Below are 23,609 nucleotides of genomic sequence, written 5' to 3' on the forward strand. Positions count from 1 at the left end.
TCCCAGGGCATCTTACTGCTCCCCAATGGTTCCAGTAAAATTGAGAGGCTACTTTTGAAAGGAGGGGGAGGTCTCCAGGACAGCAAGAGAAGCTAGAAAGTCCAGGGATTCCTGTCTAGCCCTGACACTGACTGACCGACCTCCATCTAATGGATCCAAAATGTCACCTGTTACACAGCTGACCATATTTATAAAGCTCTTACTAGGAACACTTGCATGCTCTCACACTACACACCAAACATCAGCTTTTGTTCCCATAAAATCCAGAGTGGGCATGTGGGTTCAGCATTTTCCCACAGCAGAACAGAATGCACATTCACCCTGCACAAGCAGTTGTGTCCTCGCTACCCCAAGCACCAGGTGCAAAGTTTCACACTGCAATTCTTGTTTCAGCTTTGCAAATGCTGATTGAACTACATGTCATTCCAGACAGGGTCTAGCTCTTGACTGAAACACAGCAAGTAGAGTTACTGCCACCCACCGATACCCTGTTCCTGTGGGTATGTGACTCTTGGTGCTAATAGGCATTTTATTTCCAGCTTGCATTTGGATTTGGCTGCCAGCCCTAGGATCCAATTACACGTTTGCTCAATAAGATAAGGTAGCACATACAATCAGATTGTGCTTTCATGTAAAAAGGCAGCTCATCACACCAGACTACAAGACTCAATTGCAATTTAAGGAACTGATTTTTTTTGTTGCAGGAAAAACCTGCCTACAGCCATCAGCATTTTTTACATCCCTTTCAAGATATGAACACAAGAACTGGACACAGCAAACCACAAAGTGTCTCCCCAGGACCAGACACAATAAGTTCTTATTCCAGCAATCACATATCCCAGAACAGTTAGCTCCTCGGCTCCAGGGACACGAGCTCTCTGTGTACAGCACATTTTGGCTTGTTTCAAAGCAACTGCTTACCACAACACATCTACTTTCAAATCCCTTCAAGATAGGGCCTACCAACTGGCAATATATTGGGTCAAGCTCCAAACGCCTTTATAAGCCACCAGCCCCATCACTTACCACTGCTGCCCCAGTCTATCCTTGACGTCTTCTGGCTAACTGATAGGGATCAAGTCACTCCAGACTCAGAATCTATTCTTAGCCCAACTAGGTTATTCCACATTAATTAGGACATTATGACACCTGATAATTAGCTGGCATTTAGCAGATACTGTAGTGACCAACTGCAGTGGTAGGCTTTGCTTGTTTCAGAGCCGTCACAACACTGAAGGCCTGAGCATGCAACCACATGCCAGTCAGAAGCATGACTGCAGCTTGAACAGTCTCACGTTTTCGGTCTTTATTCAGCAGGGACGTGACACAGCTCTGTTAGCTCAGGGTTCTGCATCTGCTCGAGACCCTGAGCCAACGATCCCCAGCTCAGGTCCACAGTGCTGTGATTGCCCATACGTCAGTGCCCACAAAAGCTGGTTCAGAACAGGCTTGCAGTATCTACGTGTGCTGCAGTCAGTCCCCTTGGGCCCTGAGGAACTCCTTTGTTTCCCACAGTTCTGCTTCCTTAATCCCTGCAAAGACTCTCTTTCCACACAGGGTCTTTACCAGCCTTTCCAGAAAGACAGTCTGCCTTGTCCATCCCTGCCTCTACTTCTGCAGCTTCCAACCACATCTCCTTCTACCTTAGCACAGATTTCCCGGCTGTTTCTACCACCTCTTCAAAACACCGGTGTATGGTTTAATTCTACTGCCTGCCTGTTAGCAATTCCTACCCCTGTGCTCAGGTGGCAGGGCAGGCAGAACATCTGCAAAGGGAACAAGGAAGAAACGAGACTGAAGGGAAGTTAGACCCCCCCACGCTACCCCCAGGTCACAAGCTGTCACGTCATAACAACACACACTAGGGCTCCCACACCAGATCAAGAGGGGAAAAAGCAGGATGGAGGCGTGGGAATAGAAACAACATCTAATCTGTGCTGACACTGAGCATGGTCTCTCTCTGGCCCACCATCAGCTGCCCCACACTTACTTTAACTTTGGCTTTGGAGTGCTCAAGACACTGTCATCATCCTCCATTTCTGGCCCGCTGTCACTGGGGTTCTCTATATCCAGCGTGTCATACAGAAGGTCCAAGTCCTCCTCCACCTCTGGAACATGCTCCGCCGGGTCCTGCTCTGAATCCAGAACCTACATGCAGGACAAAAGCAGGCATTGCTGACTCTGCTAGGAGTCAGACCGATCCCACGTCACCTGAGCTCACCCAAGGACCAGTCCTGGAGCACACCAGTCTTGGGAGTAAGATTCTGTTCCCAGTGCAAGGATACTATATCCAACAGAAACATTAAGTATACGAGAAGTGCTTGTTTTGGGTCAAGCTTGTCAGTGTCTGGTTAAGCAGGAGTTACCTATTGCACTAAGCATCCACAAACAAGCTATTAACCATAGATTATGTCCATTATTCAACCCCATTCTATGAACAAAGCTTTAGAAAGGCCCCTAATGGAGTCCCAGTTTTCTTAGAAAAAGTACAGAAATGCAGTACTGCAGTGTAACCTGTCTGGGGTTTTACTGAAAAATTTGCCATGACACCTCCTGATTTGATACCCAAGCAGGTAGAAATGACAAAAATGTCCACAGGAGGCGCTTGAAACCTGGACAAGGATCAGCTGCCACCCACATGCAAAGCCGGAGAACAGATCTCACACAAAACTTCCACAAGTTGCCTCACGTATACACCAGAGTAAGCAGGCAGCTGTGCAGAGTTCAGAGCTTGCTTTTTGAATGGCAGCTCCAGAAAAGCAGCAGCTCAGCTGGCTGAGACCTCAGCTATAGGTGCTGACTCTGCTGAGCTAACTTGAGAAGAACAGCAAAGCTAACAGGACTGTTTGGAAGCATAAGGAAGCATGAGGAGTTACTCACTCTTTCCCACAAGCCCCAAAATCAGCACACAGCCATACAGTCAATTGAGATGCTAACTGTTTTTATATTAGACACGTAATGTTACACAGGTTTCTTGGGTTCTGGATCCCTTTCATTTTCAGCTATGACCCGACAGCTGACTCTCCTGTGGATCTGCGTTCCCTGTCCAAGTTTTTCATGTCTTGCCTGGCTGTTCTAGTAAGATGATCAAACAGGCTGGGATTTAACTTCACAACCAACATAAACCATAGACTACTTGCCTTTGAAAGGTCAGATAATTTCAAAGCAGTCTGCGAAACTAATGGGTACATGTGAGGTTGCCAAAATCTGCTTTTGATAAAACTCGATCTAGAAAATGTTTGATGACATTTTAAAGTTGGCCCTCAAGCCTCCATGCAAGGCCAGGGTGTAAGGAAAGGTCACATCCAGTGCAGACTTGAAAACAAAATGAAAGGAACTAGGGGGAAACAGGGGAGTGTTCCTGAAGACTAAAGCAAGATGCACCAAGCAGAGGGCAACACACAATACAGGAAGGCTTACAGAATGAATGACTTACCTCGTCAGACACTTTAAACCTCTTCAGCAATGCCACAACCTTCTGTTTGAAGTTTTGTTGCTGCAAGTCAAAGATACTTTTACATTAAGTAAAGCGTTAGGTGAACTGTTTTCTCCCAGTCTGCAAGAAGCCCAGACACATTGAACACTGGTGCTCTAGCTGCTGCTTCAAATCAAACAACCCCTGGCACCGCAAACTAAGTCTCTGCTGTTCTTACATTTAAATCAGCTTTTCCACACCTATGATACTTTCTTTCCTGCATTACAACAAACTAGGTCCCACTACACCAAGCATTATAAATCTTCTGGCCCTGTTGGATGGTACACCACTCTTGGTTGGACACACAGTGGATAACAAAATTATTTTATCTGCCAGATCGCCTCCTGTACCTGTTTGATACATTTCTAGCAAACATTTGACAGTCAACTTTTCTGATTCTTAACAAGGGTGAGCCAACACAGGCATCTACCCACTGACCCAAAGTATAAATGTGTTTGCTATCAACAAAGCACTGTTTTTTCCAGGAGCTTGCCGTTCATCCTGGCAGGCTCATTTATTGACTAACAGCACTGTAGAAAAGTTGTAGGGCTTGTCCTTAGCACTTGCCTATCAGAAAAATGCTTTCTGAGTCTGATACCTCCAGATCCTGGACACAGCAGGCACCCAAGTCCAAAACAACACAAGCCAAACTGCTGCACTTCTTTTGTGTTTACTTGTCCTCAAGAGCTCGCGCTCTCTTGTGGGATCAAACAGCTGAGGTTTGCCACAAGCTACCCAGCCCTTCTGTCTGTCACAGACCAACCTAATATGCACACTCTGAAGAAAAGGAAGATGAGAAGGGCCCAGGAGTGAGTGCTGGTACAGAGCATTTGAGGTAGCATCCCTGTGTCAGGAGGAAAGGGAGGAGAAAATGGCTAGTACCAGGCCACTCTTAGGCAAAGAAAGTTGCTCATTTGCTGACTCTCCTGTATCTCACGTGAGCTCTTAAGTCTAACTGCCTGCTCCCACACTGGCCTCAGACACTTTACATTGCCCCACGCCTTCAAACCTAGCCCTTTACCTCTGAACTCAAATCCTGCAAGCTGCAGCCACCTTCTAGACAGCTGAAGTTTAGGCAAAATAAATCCACCAGGCCTCAAACAAGACTCTCCAAAGACTGTCCTAGTTCTGTCTCCAATGGACTTGTGAGGCCAAGATCCTCTCACGATAGTGAGAGTTGTCCTCTGGCTCAGGATGCCAAGCAAAACTGTTCATCATGCAGACCACCTTGGATCAGCACGGCAGTCTGTGAAGGGAGGACATACAGCATGCAGTAGCTAAGGTGACATGGCAAGAGCTGTTCACTGGCCTGAATGGTTTGACAGTTGGAAGACAGAAGACCTCTTGGGTTTGGAGCTGGACTGATGTTAACTTAACTGGCAGCACCAAACTCAGTTTTGCACCAGCCCCACACACTGGAGATTCAGTATCAGATTAGTGGTCAGGGCTAGAAATACATTATTCTTACTAAGAGGAAGTTGCTCGTTTAATAACCAAGTGGTATATTTTGTCCTGGCTGGTCACTGACACCTGAAAACAATACTAAGGACACCAAGGATACGAACTAGCATGCTCCTGGTCTCATACAAAGGGTCTTTTTAGTGGTAGATTCAGGTCAAAACGGGGTTTATTTCAGACCTTATCAAAATATGGATTTCAGAAATAGCCTCACAGGAGGTGCACTGATCTCCAAACTTACTCCTAAGTCCAGAAAAGAAAACCTAGCCCATCCTGGAGGTTTTGGGTTATTGTCATCACAGATGTGCATAAACACTTGTGTAAGCAGAAAGCTGCGTTATGGCGTGGTCAAGCACAAGTCACTGCTCCACACAGAAGTGCAGCTTTGCAGGCATACCCATGCTTGCTGTGAGAGGGTGAATAGCTGCACGCGACTTGCCAAAGCCTTCAATATCCAGCTACTTCTTTTGCCTCAGCACCACATGCACCACCTCAGGTTTACCTGTCAAGCTCCAGCCCCTGACTGAGCTACTTAACTTCATTTTGATACCTTCCCACTGGCCTCTCCCATGTAGAGCACAAACAGAAGAGCTTCCCTTCACTTAATGCTACTTTCAGGACTTACTCAAGCATGGATCCTGCACTGGCTTCTTTATGGGGGTGAATTTCACACACTTACATGATTTTTGGAGCTCCTTAACCTTGCAGCCAAAGGACACTCAAGACAGCACATATCCACACCTTGGACAGCCCCACCCCCTGAACTGGCTGCTTCTGGTAGCTCTTCACATGCTGTGACCATGCCCCCAAGCTCTCTGCTGGGCCAGCATGTCTAGTACTGCTGCTCCAATAAGCCACATGCACTGTGCATCCTGGCCAAACCCCGTCAGTGTTAGTAAAACTAATTTCCACCGACCCTGGTTATGGACGTCGTTCTTACTATCGATCTCCGCTGCTTCTTGGGCTTCCCCAGCTCGTACTCATCATCATCCAAATCCTGAACAGAAAGAGTATTCCTGTGTTAACTTTGTGATTTGGGGACACATGAGCATTTAAGTGCTAAAAATGTTCCCTCTATGAAGATGAACCTGCTGCTCTGTCTTCCAGGCTTTCAGCATTTGCCTTAATTGCAGTTATGATGGCAGAGGGAAAAAGGAAGTGAACCAGGTCTGCAGAGAGCCAGGAATAACAGGTTGGAGAAGCAAAACAGCCTTAGTTCTACATTCAAGGAACAAGCATAGTCACAGCCCCACATTTCAGTGGTTTCCTCTCTCAGTACCCTCCAAGAGGTAGAAGGCTGGTGATGCCAGAGTCTGAAGGCAAATAAGACCCAAACTCGAAAGCATCTCACATCTAGGGGGTTCTCTGTAAGGACATATTTTGCAGAAGGTATTGAAGACTAAAGACTGACTCAGACCCCACTGGCCCTTTAATTATAGCTGGGGATCTAGTTGGGCTCTTTGAATCCAATCAGCATTACAGAAGCAATCAACTGGTGCCTTGACCATTAAGCAGAGAAACACACAAGGGTGCTAATGTTTTAGTGTTTAAAGGGAGCTCAAGTCCAAACACGTGAACAGATAAATCACAGCATGGTGGAAGAAATGAGTTACTGTGCAGGCCTTCTGCCACTGCAGCTAAACACTTGGCTGACAGTCTCACACTGTCATGGTTTAGCTAAAGAAATAGGCTTTTAGTTTCAAGCACGAGCTGAGAGCGTACATGCTCTACTGAAGCTCTCGCAGAGAGAAGCCGTGCCCTAAACAGTACCTGGCCCTGTACGGCATCATCACTGGCCTCCTGCTCAGAAGAGAAGCTCTCGTACTCTTCCTCGGAATAGTTGTCTGAAAGGGAAGGAAAGAGGGGAGAGATCCTGTGAAACTCCTTTAAAGTGAGGGGACAGTCTCATCTCAGGAGCAGAGAAGGTCAACCAACAGTCACAAATCAAGAAAGGAGGTACACAAGGAGATGCCTGCTAGTTTATCTTCTATCTGTGCTAGAACCAGTGAGATGGGAACCTCCTGGAGGTAAGGAACAAGGAGAAACACGTCTAATAGGAATGAAGGACCAGCACACAGATAAGGCTCCTTGAAACACCATCCCCTTTTACCCTGGAAAGGACCACCTGGTAGACAGCAGCAAGTAAAGAGGTTTCTCCACAAGGGAAATTACTTTTCCCCCTAACATGGGCATAACTGGCTTAAAGGAGCAAGTAAGACATGCCAGGAGAGTCTAAATCTTTTATTGAAATGACACTTCAGGTGAGCTGCCTGGCCTCAGGCAACAACACACAAGCGTGCGCTACCTTCAACAAGTGACTCTTCTAGCAGTGAGCAGAAGGCTGGTGCCAAATAAAAAAACCTGTCACAAGTAGAAACCCAATGACCTCCTTATATAGTGCACAACACCATGGATTTACACTCATTAAACCAGGCCACAGTCCACAGCAAAACATGTTGCAGGTTTGCAGGTCTCATCTAAGGTAACGAGATTTATTGTAGAATACTCAAAGGAAAAAGAAGTTGGAAGAGTAGCTTAAATGTGAATCTCCTGAATACAACACTGTTAGCCAGGTGAGAAGCTGCAGGTTCTCAACACGCCCACCAGTAATGCTGGAAGTGTTGGCGAGAACACAGCTAACATTTGCTGGATGGCTCAAGCCTGGGGTGATATGCAGGAGAAGTTTTGATAATTCAATCCCCCACTCCTGTCACACTCCCTGCTTACACAGCCACAGGTTTGCAAAGTGGGTTTTCTTTGCATTAATCAGTTATAGACACAGCAACTTGTGCAAACCTGTTCTCATTTGTCCCAGGAAGCACCTAAACCCAGGTGGAGTTTAACTCCAGATAGTTCAGGAAGACACTGGTGCTCAGAGCATGTGGTTGTCCTCTTACCTGTAGACTTGATTTTCTGGCTGGCCTGCATAGTGCTGTCTTCATGGTCAATTGGCTGACTTGACAAGGAGAAGATCCAGATTTCTGCTACCTTCACTGCAGCCTCTTTGATGTTGCTGAAAAGGCTCAGAACCTGGCCACCTTCTGTTGGGTGCTGCATGACCTGGGACAGAAATTAAGCAGTACAAATCTGCATTTAAATATATTTAAACTTGCATCATTTGCATACTACATGAGTTATTTATGTTAATAGAGTTACTCCACATTTCCAAGTAGAGAAGCAAGCCAACACCCTGCAACTGCAGGAGCCACTTGCAGGCAATACACAATGCTAGTTGAGATTTTATTTGACTACTAATGGAAGCGATGGAAGGAAAGAAGTGTTCTGAGCTTGACAGCTGATTAGCTCATCCATGAAGCACAATACCTGGCTACCTCATTACTGTGTCTTTGCTTCCACAGCACAGTACTGATTTGAATTATCAAGTTACCAATCTTCTGAAAAATTAAGGAACTTAATTTTGTGTTAAAGCCCAGCAGAAGAGCCAGTAAAGGCAAAAATTCTTGGTGAGATACAGATGCAAAATGCTTCCTAAAGCAAAAATCCCTGCTGCAGAGAGCTGGCACCTGAATCTCAGAGGAGCTGGCCACCGCAGGATAAGCAGTGGGTCACAAAAAACAAGACAATGGTGGAGGCAGAGGGACATCCCGGTGTGGGTTTCTGCTTCCTTTGCCACTCACAGCTCACAGAACTCTCCCCAGAGTGTAAGACTCATGTTCTTCTCTTGCCCCCCCCCCCGAGTCAGAAAGCGCTTCCCCGTGCCTGCACCTCAGCTTTCTAACACACACTAGGCTGCTTTGTCAGCTCCTCACGTGGCTTTAAAAAGACCTCAGCTGATGAGGAACATATGCCCCCCTGCTCTTAAACTCTGCTCAGACTCACAACTTCAATTCATTGCTTTGCTTCAACAGCTGAGACACCTTTTTTTTTTTTTTAAAAAAAATTTTAAGAAGTGTGTCAGTGCTGTTTAGGGGCCATTATACTATAAACTGCAAAGGGGGGGGGGGGCTTGTAAAATTTGTTTTCCTGAAGTCTTCAATTTCAGAAATATTCCAGATGAGCTGGAGAGCAACTATTTCCTAACACAGTGAACCTTTGAAAATTTCTGACCTTCTAACCTCAGTCAGCTGACATTACAAAAAGACCTAAGAAAAACCACACACAGCAGCAGGAAATGCCCAACACTTAGAAGTTCATTGATGGGTCTAATTAATAGGCCCACAAGTTTTCTGCCTTACAGCAGTATTTAATTTCTAGTTCTTAAACAAATCAAACATGGTACAGGAAAAATGTTAGCTACAACACCACAAATCAGAATTTGGCCAATTCAAATAGGGAGTTCACCATTTACTGCAAATCTAAGGGAAGCTGAACTCACACACACGGAGCGGTCTTTATAATGAATTATTTAATATAGTAATAACTCACCACAGCATAACACTAGCTTATTTTGGATGGAAATGATTCGTTGACAGAATGCAGTCTGATGAAAAATATTGGTGTTAAGCTGAACTTGCTACTGCTAAGCCCATCTCTAAATATGCAGAAACAGCAGAGATTAAACAGGGCATGAAATAATGAAGCACGGAGCTAAGCCATTCAGAAAGCCTTAGTGAATAATTTATCCATACTTGATTCCAGCATTAATTTTCAGATGTAAATCTGAAAATTTTATCATTTACCTCTCATTAATAGAACTCCACCTAAATTGACAACAGCCGTGAAATAAGAATTGCAAAGGGTGTTTCAAGCAAAATGAGAAACTACTTGATCCTGAACTCTCATATAGTGAGAAGTACAGCAAACCTTGCTTTAACATTTCTTAGGGTTGGAAGGCTTGCTCAAGTGACCCTATCTGTCTTGTTCTGCCCTTACTATCTGGACCCCCCTAACTCTAAAAAAAAAACCCAGGCAACAACAACAAACCCTCACAAGGTAATAAGCTAGGCTCATGAAAGCTTTAGCTCTCAAGATACTACCCAGAAAATGTCCAATATTATCACTCAGTAGTAAAATCTGTTTAAAATATTGCCCTGTGAATACTGATTACAATTATTAAGACAGCTATATGAAATCCTGCCAGGTACTGCTCAATGAAGAATGTGACAACATTGGGTTTAAAGAGAAGGGAAAATGTCCACCTTTGTAAACAGAGATCATGTCAAATGCTGCTCACCTCAGCCATGTTGATAGACCCCACAGCCAGAGTCTTGTAGCCTAAAATGGTTCGGTTCTTGTATCGCTTCCGCCGCTGCAGCATGATCTGAAGCTTGTTGCCTTCTCTCTTCAAGAAGTGAGGGTACTGTGGTTGGAAATACAATGACAAACTTTATTATGTCTCTTGACATTATCTCCCAAGCTGCCTGTTTCACAAGTAAACTCCATTCCTAGGGATTAACCTCAGGGCTTTTAGAAGTGCCTACAGCCAACTCACACTCAGTGGACAATCCTTCATTGTCCCAAGGAAGCCTTCATCTCTGCCCAAACAGCTCAGCTCTGGGCTTTTGTTTCGTCAGCCAAGCACACTGAAAACACAATCCAGGGGCACAGAGGAGCTGTTCAGTTTGGGAAGGGCTGCACCCAAGCCCGGTTCCAGAGAGACGAGCAGCCTCCAGGAGACACTTCCCCCAACAGCTAAATGGAGGCTGTCCAGAACCAGAGCCCCAGAGGTGCTGCTCAGGGCATGGGCTGCCCCTGTGCAAACAGTGGGCAGCATGCAGTGGCAGGGACAACCGCGGACCCTTGCACTCTTGGCAGGACACTGCCCTCCCTCCAGCACACGGACACTTCTCAGTGTTTGACCCTCTGCTGCACATGTTTAAGAGCCTATTGTGCTCTGAATGGCAAGTAAAGAGAAGCACAGCTATGAAGAGGCCAAGGATTTGCTGATGCCTATTTTGCTAAAGCACAGAGACCTATACAGTCACACAATGATTCTCTCTAGGACGATGCCATCTCCTTCAGGCACATGGCTCTTGCAACTGTCAATGTTTTCCAGCATTAATATACTCAAACTTCTATTGCTCCAAGTGGTTGTATTTTATGTAGTTAAGTAAAGAAAAATCCTGTCCTACTGCCAGACTATGTTGCAAAGACATAAATTCTTCCAAGACATGTTCCATACGAGAAAATACATTTATGTATCACCCAAAAAACTCCCCAAGAACACAGAGGCTGTGAAGTCAAGCAGAGACTCTTAGGGAAAGAGCGGGGCTAATGCTATCTCAGCTTGGCCTACTCATCTGCACAGAGTATTAGTGCAGTCAGGCCCTGCTTTCTGCCAGGATGCCCACCAGAGCACTGACAGTCCCCAGGGCCCAGCTTACCAGCTGTGGGAGGAAGCAGCCATGCAATGGAAGAGCAATCTTCAAGAAAAGATACAGCAGCCATCTGACCAGGTAGCTGAGTCTCATCTTGAGAAGAGAGGTGAATTGGACACATGCTCCAAATATACAAAATACATAGCACTAAGTAACCTGCAGACAGGAGAATCTAATTGCAGGGATCTCAAACAGGACATTCCCAAGTGAAGGATGCTTCTCTCACAGGCAAGACCTACATCGTTTTTTTTTTTTCTTGGGACATTGTGAAAATAACTTCCTGCCTATCAAAACGCTTGATAAATACAAATGCTGAGTGCCACCAGAAACCTTGAGATATTAATTTGCAGTCCAGAACAAGCCTGACTGCTATGCAGAGAGCTGGGAACAGTGGCCACACAAACAAGCAGAATACTAATTAACTGCTCTGCCAGGGCGAGATCTACTGTGCATTGCACAAGGAAGCAGCCCTGCAGAAGATAGGAACAGCAGTCCACGTAATTAAAAGACAACCTCAAAACACACCTGCGCACAGGACATAAATGGAGCCTGTAACTTTACAGACGTGCAATGTCCCTAAACAAGGATGGAAGAAAGTTACTGGGGGAAAGAAGCAAGAGGGGCTCAAAAAGCCAGAGGCACCTTCTGCATTCAAATCTACCATCTCCCCTGCCAGCAGGGGAGAGGGACTCCTTGCTCCCAGCTCAAGGCACTTAGACCACACCAAGGCTGCTTAAGTACAAGCCTGCAACTGAAGTCCAAAGTCATGCTTGGTCCCAGGCCAGCTTGTTTTCAATGTGTATAAGTTTTCAGGGATTAAACTGGATGGCTCAAGTCCACACATGTGCAAGTTTCTGTTTTTCAAAGGTGTGCTGCTTGGCCACCTCTGATGAGCATTCACAGAGATTATAAAAAGAGAGGTACAGAGAGACTCAGGCCACTCAGCTCCTCAGTTAAAAGCAAGGGCCTCTAGAAGAAAAGCTGAGCCATTTTCATAGCACAGACAAGCTATTTTTAACACCAGCCATGGCTTATCAACTCTACAGAACGGTTTTGACCAAAACTTTTCAGTAATTGTCAGTCCATGACAGAAATTGGAAAGGAAAACAGTTTGGCTCAAAACATTTGAAAACAAGACTTTTAAAGGAAGCGCCAAGACTCCAAGACACCTCCGAGGGGTGAGAAGAGGGGGCCATCATACCCACCAGAATAGCGAGAATCAGGGCAATACATTCTTTCTGAAGCCCCAGTGATGTAATTCCTTCCATCTGGAAAGGTTTTTTAGGTTAAACACAGGGATTAAGTGCTCCAGAGAGCTGCGATGTTATGCTTGGAATATCTGGGGAATTTTCACTGTGAAACCCACAAAGGGTCAGGGGAAGCAGCCATTCCAGCAGTAAGGGTGATGGTAGCTCACCTGCTAGAAAGGCTACTGCTGGTCTAGCCCTAGCTAGCAAGGCAAAACAGGATCGGACAGACCAGTAACTCCAGTCTTACCCCAGCTGTATAACAGAGCAACAGGAAACTCCTCCCTTCTGTTTGAGCGGAGGCCTGCCAGACACAACGGGCTGCTCACTATTATGCCAGCCTGCACCGTCCCCTTTCTAGCTTAGCTCTGACAAGGAAACACTCCGTGCAAAGGACAAGAATTTCACCCAGGAGAAGCAGCTGAGAAGGCGGTGACTGTGAAGATACGAGGGGCTGCAAATCCAGACAGCTAGCACAAAGTAAGGCATACAGTTTGAAGAGTTGACAGTGCGATATGGAGATACTAGCTGCTTGCAAGACACTGAGACCTTCTTGTGCTGTGACATCCACATGCTTTTACTTTGTGGCCCGTCACCACTCTCAAATATATCCCAGGCACTAAATTCAGACTAAATCTGGCTTAAGCTGCAGTTGTTAGCTAGGAGTAGCTTCCAGCCATCATCCAATTAAGAAACAATAAAAGCCATCATAAAAATCCTGCTGTGCCATTTCAGGAAGGCTTCCAGGCCATACTGCATCCAAGACCACCAATCCTTCCTGCAGTCAGAGACCAGCAGCACAGAGACCAGCATTAAGCTTGCTCACCTCTTCTGAAGGCTCAGTGTCACAGACATCAGTCCCCCCTATTCTGGCTCAATTCCCAGCCCCTACATGGGAAATCAAGTTAAAGGCAATGCTCTGTGTCCTGCTGCAGCATTGCTCTTGAGTCCCAGGAAAAAAACCATATTCCTAGTCAATTCCAAAAAGATCTGCAGAAATACTTGCTCCTTGCTGACACAGGACTGGCAGAGGGAGACCTGGCTCATCTTACAGCTCTGCTCCCAACCATGGGAAAGTTGCAGCCCCAGGACCCATGAATATGTATTCCTGGCACGTAGCTTTGTTATTCCCGTTCACAAAGGAGGGGATGCAATGCTGCAGTTAACCCGGTCTGTGGGCTGCATCAGGCCAGAACCAGAAGCAGCTGCCATCTGTGTAATGCCTGGGCAGCCGCAGGGTTATCATCCGTCTGCAATGAAATCTTATCTGCTTCGAGTCTGCCCGGGTCTGAGTAACAACCAGTCTGTCTCACATCATCACTTGAGCCCTTCTCCTTACCAGATCAAACTCTTGACTTCAAGATCTAACCAATAGTCCCAAAACACAGATAATCCAGATATGAATGCTTCTGAGTGTCTGTCTGGCTCTGCTCTATGCATGCATGATCCTCCCTCTTGCTTGCAGCAAGCCAGCCTCTATTTACCTTATTTCCCTGCTGAGGAGGTAGCACCAGGGCAGCATGCTTTGAGGAAAAGAGGAACCAATAAAACACAGTTGCTCCAATTCCCAGCTATTCCTATGACTGTAGAGCCAGGACTAACTGTCTGCATACTGCTCCTGCTTCCCCAAATGGTGCCTCCTTCATCAACTCCAAATCAGAGGTTCACCTGTCCCATTCCTACTATTGCCTTCCATCAGCCTGATACTCCATGCCACCCCCCTCCAGTGCCTATTCATAAGGAAGGCAACAAAAAGCAAAAAAGCCATCCTGCTGTGCTCCAGTTCCTGCCACAGCCATAACATGAAGAGGACAGACTGCAGCGAAGTCCTCGTGTTCCTGGGCTCCAAACACAGGATGCACAACAAGGAGGGTCCCTTAACACTGCGAACCAGCACCTTGCTCCAGGCCCTTAATGCTGAGAGGCAATTCAGACAAATTTGTGTTGTTGCACTGAGGACATGCAAATTGCAGCTAGTGTCTAACTTGCCTGTTCCCCCCAGACAAGTCAGGATTAGAGATCTCCCTCCCATGATGCAGGGTTGGCCCCATGAACAATTCTAAGGGTTTATATGGCAGCTTTCCTAGTGGGCTTCCCCCTCCCCAGATCCTGGAAGCATCTGGGACATTTTTGCTCAAATTCCCCACAGCTGACTGCCCAGAGACAAGCCAAAAGAGCTCAGATAGCTCTTCAGAAATGGCTGGGACTGCCTTAAGAGCAAGCATCCCTGGCAGCACTAGAAGGATCTTCACCTCAGACCCACAATGCACCTCTGCTCACTGCAAAGCAGCAAGTCCAGCAAGCACACATGCCCCAAGGCCACATCCCACCTTACCTGGAGCGAGAAGGTCAGCGCAAGCTCTGTCTCCACATGTCCACTCGGGGGCAATACAATCTCGTGAGACCGCAGGATGCGCTTGGAGCCCTGTACAGAAACAAAGTCCATCGGGTGAATTCCCCAGAAGCCAGCCCTTACATCCCACCCCGGTCCTATTTACTGAAAACCAGGAAACATCATCAGGGACTACCACAGAGAAAGTGAATGGATGGGTCTGACCTTGCACTTCTGTGAAATATTAATGAGATGAAAGGGAGATATTTGACTAATAAAGATTTGGGCATATTTACTGTCCCTAACTGCAACAAAGCAGCTTTTGTTCTGCCAAACCCCAGCATTCAAAAGCTATGAGTCAACCCCCACCCCTCAAGTTCAAGTCTCATATTTTTACTTCAGCCAATAGGTACAAAGCTCATCATCTCCTGGGTTCGGAGGCTGCAGCGTCATGCCTAAATCTCCAGCGTTAGCCATGATGGACTGGTCTTTTCTTTTTGTGCACACACCTCTCCCGGGGTAAAGTGGAGATTTTAACCTGTTTAAACAACTGCAAGTAGTTGGAGTTATAAAAGAAAAAAATCCACTAAGCATTGCAGTGGAGCCAGGAGACCTGACAGTATTACAGGGCAACTCCAAGTCAACACTGTGTTTGGGCTGCTGTACGCTAACCGAGTTACTGGGCTATTTACTGTGTGAGCATTTCATTTCAGGGAATGTTTCAGGGAAAACTAGCAGGAAAGCACAACAGACTGCTGCCTAGCAAATCCTTCTACACTGTTCAAACACAGTGGCAAGTTTCAGAGGTCCCTGGCTCAATGTTCTGCTGAGGCTGCAGATCTGGCTTTGTCCAGACGGGCTGATCTCCCAGAAGCACAGAACTGTAGCTCTGAAAAAAACAGCATCTAGGAAACCAGAGACAGACTGGGGGGGTAAACACCTCCCAGCTACATCCAAAGGAAAATCGGGTCTGCTTATATCAGCCCCAAATAGCATCCTGAGATGAGAGAGAAGCAGAGACTTGTTTACATCCCTTCCTCCCCAAACATGTCGCTCATGCTGCAAGAGTGAATGCTGCGATTTGCAGCGGTGTCTCAGCTCCTGCACAACACAGCGCAGGCTCCTCTGTGGAAAAGCCAAGGTACCAAAGCTCCAGTGGATCAGAAGATAGACAGCAGAGCAGGGTGAGAAACCGAAGGGCTCCCCCCAGGAAAAGCAGCATGCATGCAAGTAAAGCACAGCTAGCCTTGCCGCTGGCAACAGCGGCATCTGTTCTGTTGGTGGAAAGCTCCTAATAGCAGCAATCTTGCTTTACTTGTTATGCAACTCGAACTCTAATGAAAGACCAAATATAGCTGCTTTTAAAAGACCGCAGCAGATAAATAGAGCAACGGCTTGGGAAATACAGTTGACAACTCTTTGAACATCACTGTTGAGGAGGCTGCAAGGAGACACGGGAAATGGAGGTAAGATGCTCTCATTAGGTCTGAATTCAGTCATCCCCTCTGGAAGGACTCCAGTGCCTGACACCTCTCTCGCAATTCCCCGTACAAAGGCAGTGAGTCATTTGACAGAGATCATATATATATGATGATCCAGTATCACCAGCCTCAAACAATAGCCAGGTCAGAAACCTGAGTGCTGACAAATTAAGTGTCCCTGAAAGAGCTTGTTAGCATCATCATCATAAACTGGAAGCTATAAAGGGACTTTTAATAACAGGGCTTCAAATCTGCCTGTGTCTGAGACAGTTGCAGTGCTACTGACCCACCGTTAAATAGCACAAAGAAGCATGGGTGCTGATCCAGCACAAGGGACACCCAAGGTAAGGCACTCTGGGACAGCGGTCATTCCAGCCACTGTCACCTCTAGGTCAACTAGACAGACATATCAAGGGCAAAATAAGGATGGCCTGGGGATGCAAGCTGCAGCCTGGGATTTGGCAGATGAGTACCCCAAACAGGGCAAGTGCTTCTGCCTTCCAGTTCTTCAGGGATCTGCCCTGGTGTAGAGAGGACTGCAGAAGAACTGCTCAGGTTCCAGCATCTGAATTACTGTAGCAAGGCAGATCATGACACGTACCCAAAATAGACAAGAAAGTCCTATGTGTTAAAACTCCCTTTGGACTTGCAGGTCTGGGGCAAGCTTTCACGCATAAAAAGTGTAAGCAGTCAGCAGTAGCCTGGACAGGAAAATAAGGTTTTGCTCTAGTAAAAGCTACTGAATTCTCCAACCCAAGTCTGACACGCTCTGGGCATAGATCATTCACTGACAAGCCTCAGGCCCTTACAGTGATGCATCCACCATCTAGGAGTACAAACATATGGAAAGCTTTCAGCCCTGATAAGCAATATCTGACAGCCTGGGAACCCACAGCTGTGCTTCTTCTGAGGTTCCCACGAATCCAGGTGTGTGAAACAATTCCCTGCCTTTCTGCTCCCTGCTGTAGGTGCATGAACCCCCTCCAACATAGAGGAACACATTTTTACCCCAGCTGGACTGCTCATGGAGATGAGAGATGCCGGTTAAATCCTCAGGTTCACCTTCCAAGCTACATTTTGTGTGCTTTGACACAACTAGCTCTCTGCAGGGGTTTGCCTTGTTCTTTATTTGAAAAGCAGCTGCTTTTCAGCATGGTTAATAGCATTTTTCTACTTATAGGTCTGCTAGGCTTTTACTCATTAAGTACTTCAGCATTTGTAGTGGTGGGAGCATATGAGCCGAACTGATGCTGTGATGCACTGTGGAACTGGGTCCCCTTCCTTCCTAGCCTGCCTCCTGGCAGTGTGACCTACATGTAGGCACCTAATTAAATGGCACAAATGTACACTGTAAAGTGGGTTATTTACCTAGGATGACATCTGTATTTTATGGAAACAAATTAAAATGTACAGGCACCCTACAAATCCACTGACAAGCACCTGGCTACGAAATTACTTGGATTCCTGATAGCAGAGCTGTCCTTCAGCAGAGGAAGGCCCAGACTCCAGACCTCCCAAACCAGGACCAAGTTACCAAGATGTTCAGCCCTACGGTGGGCTGAAGCATGTTAAATAGAGAACCAGGCTTGGATTTAGTGACAGCTCAGGAAGAAGAGGTGACAGCATATGATCTGTAAAGAGCGTTTTTACATACAGATAAGCTCATGCTGAGCCCTCAGTGAACAATATGCTTCACTTACAACAGTGAAATGCAGTAGGAACATGGGGGAAGGATCACAAGAGACTCTCCACACTTCCAGAATGCCCTGATGTACTTGAGGAGAAGCCTGTGGCTACAGTGGACCCTCACACATAGGTGAAGCTCAGTTTAGGCATCTGCCAGTATTTTTACCCAAGCAACACATTTAATTCTTAGAACTGAGCAGCAATTACCTGCATTTTGACAGCAATGACCCCAGAAATAAGCTCCTTATCCAATTCCTTTAAGACTACCAGTTTCTTTAATGTCAAGCTGCACAACCTGCAAACAGGAACAGAAGAGAAACAGTTATAATCATGCCTGAAAAAGGAAAAGCTCTGAACAGGTTTACATACAGCAGTATCCTAGTTTGAGGGAGAACAGGCTCCAGACACAACTCACACACTGATACAGACATAAAGACAGCAGAAATATGTGAGACGTTGGCTTTTCAGACTGAAAATATAAGGAGGCGGACAGGAGGTCTGTCTGTCTGTTTCATACAGACCCACAGCCACATGAGAGCGCCCCACAGCACAGACTTCCACTGACCACAGCCTGGGAACTCTTGCTCTGTGTCAGAGCAAAAGCTTTAGGGTCAGAGGAATTAAATTCCAGCAATATAAAAGCACTGGATCAGGCTAATTTTAAACTCGTCTACAAAGCTTTCCTAAATTGTTGGCTTTTTCAGTTTCAGACTGCTGGCTCCCAAAGATCTCACTCCCACCTCCTCTTGCCAACCCACACATTCTCCTCCTCACCCCCAAACAAAAGTGCTAGCAAATGGCTCAGGCATCTCTAATGGGAAAGGGGGGGGGGGGGGGGGGGGGGAAGAAAGGAGAAAGGAGAGGACTCAAGCAGTGCCCTCTGGCCCTGGCGTTCACATGCCACACATATGCAAGTAAATCACATTCTTTACCCAGGCAATGCTACATTGTTCTGGTTAAAGCTGTTTGCACTTCTGCCTTCCAGCACAGGGAGCTTGGGAGGGGATAAAGTTTGGACTAGGTGCAGCTGAGTTAAGGCTCTGAGGTAATGGGACCACAGTATTGGCACTGTCACAGTTTCACAGAAGTTACCACCAGCTGGTGTAATTAAGAGGACATTCCTAGAAAACAAACTGCAGGGAGGTATAAACCTGAAGCAAAGGCAGCTCAGCTTGAGGAAAGCAGAAGCCAGAGAAAGCTGCAGGGTGGGCTCTAGTGACTAGACATCATCCGTCACGCCAGCCAGGAGCCAGCAGTGCCTTTGTGTGAGGTCCTTACCCCACGGCATGGGCATCTTTGGCCTCTGCCACGGGATGTTAGCAAGCCTCAGTATGGCTCCTCTGAAACCTACTCTTTCTCCCAGATGAAGTGTAACATCAGGGCTGTTCACAAAGGGGCCAAGTCCAGCAGTAGATGGGAAGGGAAGTTGACACTGGATTTTGGTGCGTGCCCAGGCAGCAGTAGTACAAGTGCCGTTGACTGAAGCCTGCACTTGAACTAGAGGACTCCACACGGGTGCCAGGAAGTTGACAAGTCACCACTGCAAGGGTGACTTGCAGCTCCACCACCTTCTTCACCACAGTGAGAAGCTGAAATATTGTTTTGCTGCAATGCCCGAAGGCAGACATGATTCAGCCTGTGTGCAAAACTGCAGGAGAGATGCAACTAAAGGCTCTTCCCAGCAGCAGTAGTGGTGGACCTTGAAGGAGCTGCTGCCTGTCTCATCCAGAAACACCTGTGGCTCTGCCTAAACTCTGCCCTCTCACACAGGGCTAGGAACAGGGAAGAGCAGGTCATAGCTCTTACGGTCTTCACTTAAGCACCTCTCCAAACCTGCCCTTGTCAACCTCTTCTCCATCCCAGCCCATGCTATCTGCTCTCCTTGCTCATTTGCAAGGCACTGGTTCCTACTATCAGCCTCCCAAAAACAAGGTAAAGAGAACTACAAGCTCTCCCCTTTGCAGAGCTTTGCACCAGAAGACAGCGCTGCCAGAGACACTGTAGAAATTACAAGGAAGGTGGAAAAATGGTCTGCCTGGGCCTCTGTTCGCCTCTGTCACACCACCAGCAGCTGTGCGCCATGTCATCGAGACAAACGTGCTAGAGAGCGTGAGCCTGGAGGCGCTGGGCGCCAGAGGAGGGTGGCAGAAGCGGGCAGGACAGCTGCAGCTGCTGCTGGGCTGGCGGAGGGGAAACCAAGTGCACTTTCACCCACGGGCAGAGCCTCCCCCTGAGCAAAGCAGGCACCTGCAGAAGCAGGACAGCACAGACCAGTGTGTTCGACTGCAAACATAAGGGTCCCTGTGCACTGGAAGCCAGGTGAAGCTGCATCCCTCAACCTGGAGCGCTGGAGAGGCCGCCAGCTTTCCCTCCATGCCCCGAACAAAACGGCAAGCACAGATGCATGCAGCCGCTGCTGTGAAGCAGCCGGGCCAGGATCTGGAGAGAGGAGGCTGTGATGCCACTTGTTTTCTTTGTAACGCTGTAGCTGGAGGACAATCGCGCTCGGCTTGCCAAAACCCACAGAGCTCGGGCTAGTCAGGTGCTGAGAGCAGAGGTAGGACAACACACTGGCATTGTCTCAGCTGACAGGCAAGGAACAAAGGCCTTTTCTCTCCGGCCCGAGCTCGAGGATGAAAAAGGTACGAGAAGAAACAATGGTGTTCTCAGCACACACAGCAGAGCACAAGGAGGGTGTTCTGTTCTCCGCTGGGCATTCCTTCAATTCATCATTTATGAGCTTTGATCAAGCCCTGTGGAGCACTTGCTGCTTGGAAAAAAAAAAAAATTAAAAGCCTCCTTTACAGTGATCAGAAAAACAAAAGCAGTTAAAAAAGACATGGGACACATCTGCTTTCTTTACCCCCCATTGCTGGGCTGCTGGTACTAAAAGGCACTTCACACAAACAACAATGAAATGTTTATATTCTCCATTGGGGGGGGGGGGGGGCAGGGGGGATAAAATCAGAGTTTAAATCTCACCAAATCACTCTTACCCTCAACACACTTACTGTTCTGGGTCTTCTGTCTAAGCTTGCAGCTTGCAAATCAAAGCAACCTTCAGAATACATGGCAGAAAGGGGCCATACCTTACTCAAATAATCATGAAAAGGCATATTCCAGCATGTCACTGCATCCAGAACCAGCATGGTGCCCCGCCACCAGCACAGGGATTCTGAACTGCTCACATCCACAGGTACGGCAAAGATTTCTCTGCCATAATTGCCTCCGATAACGGTGGCACCTCTTTCCACACGTTTATCTTTTGCTTAGATTTTGCTGTACTTCCATTAAATCTCAGGGATCAGGAAGAGGACTGGTCTCACAAAACATTTTATCAATGAGCCTGTTAATTTGGAAGTTTTACATACATAAATATTTGATCTCAGTGAACACAGGGAAAATAACCTAGAGCACAGACACGCAAGGGGAACTGAGGAAGCCTCAAGTCTGGAGCTGGAAGAGCCTGAAGTATTTTGAGCGGTCTATAAAAAGCCTGGGACTGCAATACAGGAGGTGCAGGCAAACGCTTCCTTTGCATGTTTGTTTCAGCATTGACCTATGGTTGCATGTGGGGAGTTAAGCTAGCAAAAGCAGTACGTTAGCTGAAGCAGTGTTAAATAAGGGCAATGGAAATCTGAGAGCCAAGATTTCCACTCTTTTTTGAAGGTTCATAGTAGATCTCCCTGCTAGGAGCACAGCTGAGTCCCACGCAGCAGCAGACAGTGCCTGATGAGCTTGCGTCCCCTCCGGTCACACGTCACCCCCACAGCGAGGAGGCACAAGGTACTTGCCTGACCTCGTTCTCAGGTTGACAAATCATGAGCCAGCTTAATGCATTCCACAAGAATAAAACTCTTCATCTTTTTACATCACTGCTGCTAGAATGCAGTTTTAAAGAGGAAACCTGGACCTGATTCAATGGTTTCAACTCACCCTACTAACGCAAGTTGTGCTGAATAGCTTCATCACGAGCTCTTTGCTCAGGGAGGCAGTTATCTGCAAAGAACTTAACATTTTGGTAACCAAGATCCAGCAAACATGCCCAGAACAACCAAATAAAGTGTCACATTTTTACTCACTGGATGTTTTGCTTTTGCATCCCTCTGAGTAGAACGATCAGGAAAATAAACCCCATCCAAGAAAGTCTGCCTTGCTGAATTAAATGTCTGTGTCTCCACAGGGAGCACAGTAATTGCACTGAGACCTCACTCACGCAGAGACAGTCGAATCAACAGGAAGGAAAAATTAAAAATTAAAGACCTGTATTTTAATTAAGCCCCACAGAAGTCAAGAATAATAACAGATGCATCCACAGCTATAGGGGACTCCAAGTGCAACATGGGAGCTGGGGCAGGAAGACTCTAACTCACTACATAGATACCCTCTGGTTCAGGTTAAGCTGTGAAGACATTGTTCCTAGATAAAACATTTCATGCCAGGAGCGCTCTCCTCTGAAGTCTGTGAACTTCAATCAGCTGACAGCTATAAGGAAGGAACTGGTCTCCATTTGGTCACTGGACAGTTTCACCTCACCCAAGTTATTTCAGTATTTCAGGACAGCACACAGCCTCCTACCCCGATACTTTCAACCTCAGCTTTTGAATGTTTTGCTCTGAGCTGACACTTTACACCCAATTCAGTCCCAAAATAAATCGTGAGCCACTTGAAGGAGAAGTGGAGGGAGACACCCGCCTACACACACGCTTGCCCAGACAGAGTCATTCTGCGCATAGCTACAGAGGCATCTGTGCAGGAGAGGCCGGAGTGACAAGTCCTGCACAGCATTTTTCCAAGACAGCTGCTTAAGCAAGGTATGAACGCTTCGCAGCACATGAACCACCAACTGCACAAGCAGTTTCTTATGCCTGCTTTGCCCATCCCCAGGAAGAGAAGAACAACACATGGATGTACTTGTTGCTGCATTTACATGCTAAAGGCAGAGCTCTGTACTGGCCTAGGAGAGTTAGCTCAGGGAGAAAGCAGGGGAGAAGAGAAGTCCTCTAATGTCACTGAAGGATCAGAGTGGGGCCTCTGGGCAAGGGTATCAATGGTGGAAGCTGCAGGAAGAACGCTTCTTCACTTTCCAGAGCTTATGAGATAATTCCCTCAAAATTATCTAATCTCGGTCCCATTCTCAGGTAAACTCCAAAGCAGGAGCGAATTAAATGAGGAGATAGAGGTCAAGCGCCCCAATTTCCGTCATGCCAGAACATGAGTAACTTGCAAAGAAACATAATAGTCCTGTATTAGTCTCTGCTTACTTCTCCTTCATTCACACTTACCACCAAGCTAAACGGCAACCTTCAGCCAGCTGTGCTGGCTACAGATCCATTCAGGTAAGCTTTAAGAAGCCAGGAAACAATTGCAGAGCAACTATTTTCATTGTTCTTGTTCAAGGATCTTGAAATCCTCTTCCCAGCATTAATACAGAGAATTAAGCTCTTAAGATTCTAGAGACTAAGATCCACAGAAGTGCTGTAGCAAGCAGGTCTTGTTCAGACAGGTAAGAGGATGGCAGCTTATTTTAGGCAACAAGCTCTACCCAGGACCTCACAAGGACACACATACACAGCCAGACACCATCCTTTTACAGCTGAAATACTGTTCTGCTTACTTCAAATATATTACAAATATACCTGCTCCAAATTG

At 46.8% G+C, this 23,609-nt stretch overlaps 1 protein-coding gene across 9 annotated transcripts in view; it reads right to left on the reverse strand.

Moving 5' to 3' along the window:
• The window catches only part of PACS2 (phosphofurin acidic cluster sorting protein 2), an 83,784-nt gene that overhangs the window by 36,542 nt on the left and 23,633 nt on the right, over positions 1 to 23,609 (reverse strand). For 5 of the 9 annotated variants that reach the window (XM_072866559.1, XM_072866556.1, XM_072866554.1 and 2 more), the window contains exons 2-9: positions 18,165 to 18,252; positions 14,794 to 14,883; positions 10,068 to 10,193; positions 7,831 to 7,993; positions 6,704 to 6,777; positions 5,850 to 5,930; positions 3,437 to 3,496; positions 1,991 to 2,148 (exon numbers count right to left, since the gene is read on the reverse strand). In XM_072866559.1, the coding sequence (XP_072722660.1) occupies positions 1,991 to 2,148; positions 3,437 to 3,496; positions 5,850 to 5,930; positions 6,704 to 6,777; positions 7,831 to 7,993; positions 10,068 to 10,193; positions 14,794 to 14,883; positions 18,165 to 18,252 (840 nt within the window). Of the gene's footprint in view, positions 1 to 1,990; positions 2,149 to 3,436; positions 3,497 to 5,849; positions 5,931 to 6,703; positions 6,778 to 7,830; positions 7,994 to 10,067; positions 10,194 to 14,793; positions 14,884 to 14,986; positions 15,080 to 18,164; positions 18,253 to 23,609 lie in introns of those variants that run through there. The other 4 variants (XM_072866561.1, XM_072866558.1, XM_072866557.1 and 1 more) reach the window with 2 other exon arrangements.

Source organism: Ciconia boyciana, chromosome 7 (genome assembly GCF_034638445.1).
Source record: "Ciconia boyciana chromosome 7, ASM3463844v1, whole genome shotgun sequence".
Taxonomy (NCBI): Eukaryota; Metazoa; Chordata; class Aves; order Ciconiiformes; family Ciconiidae; genus Ciconia; species Ciconia boyciana.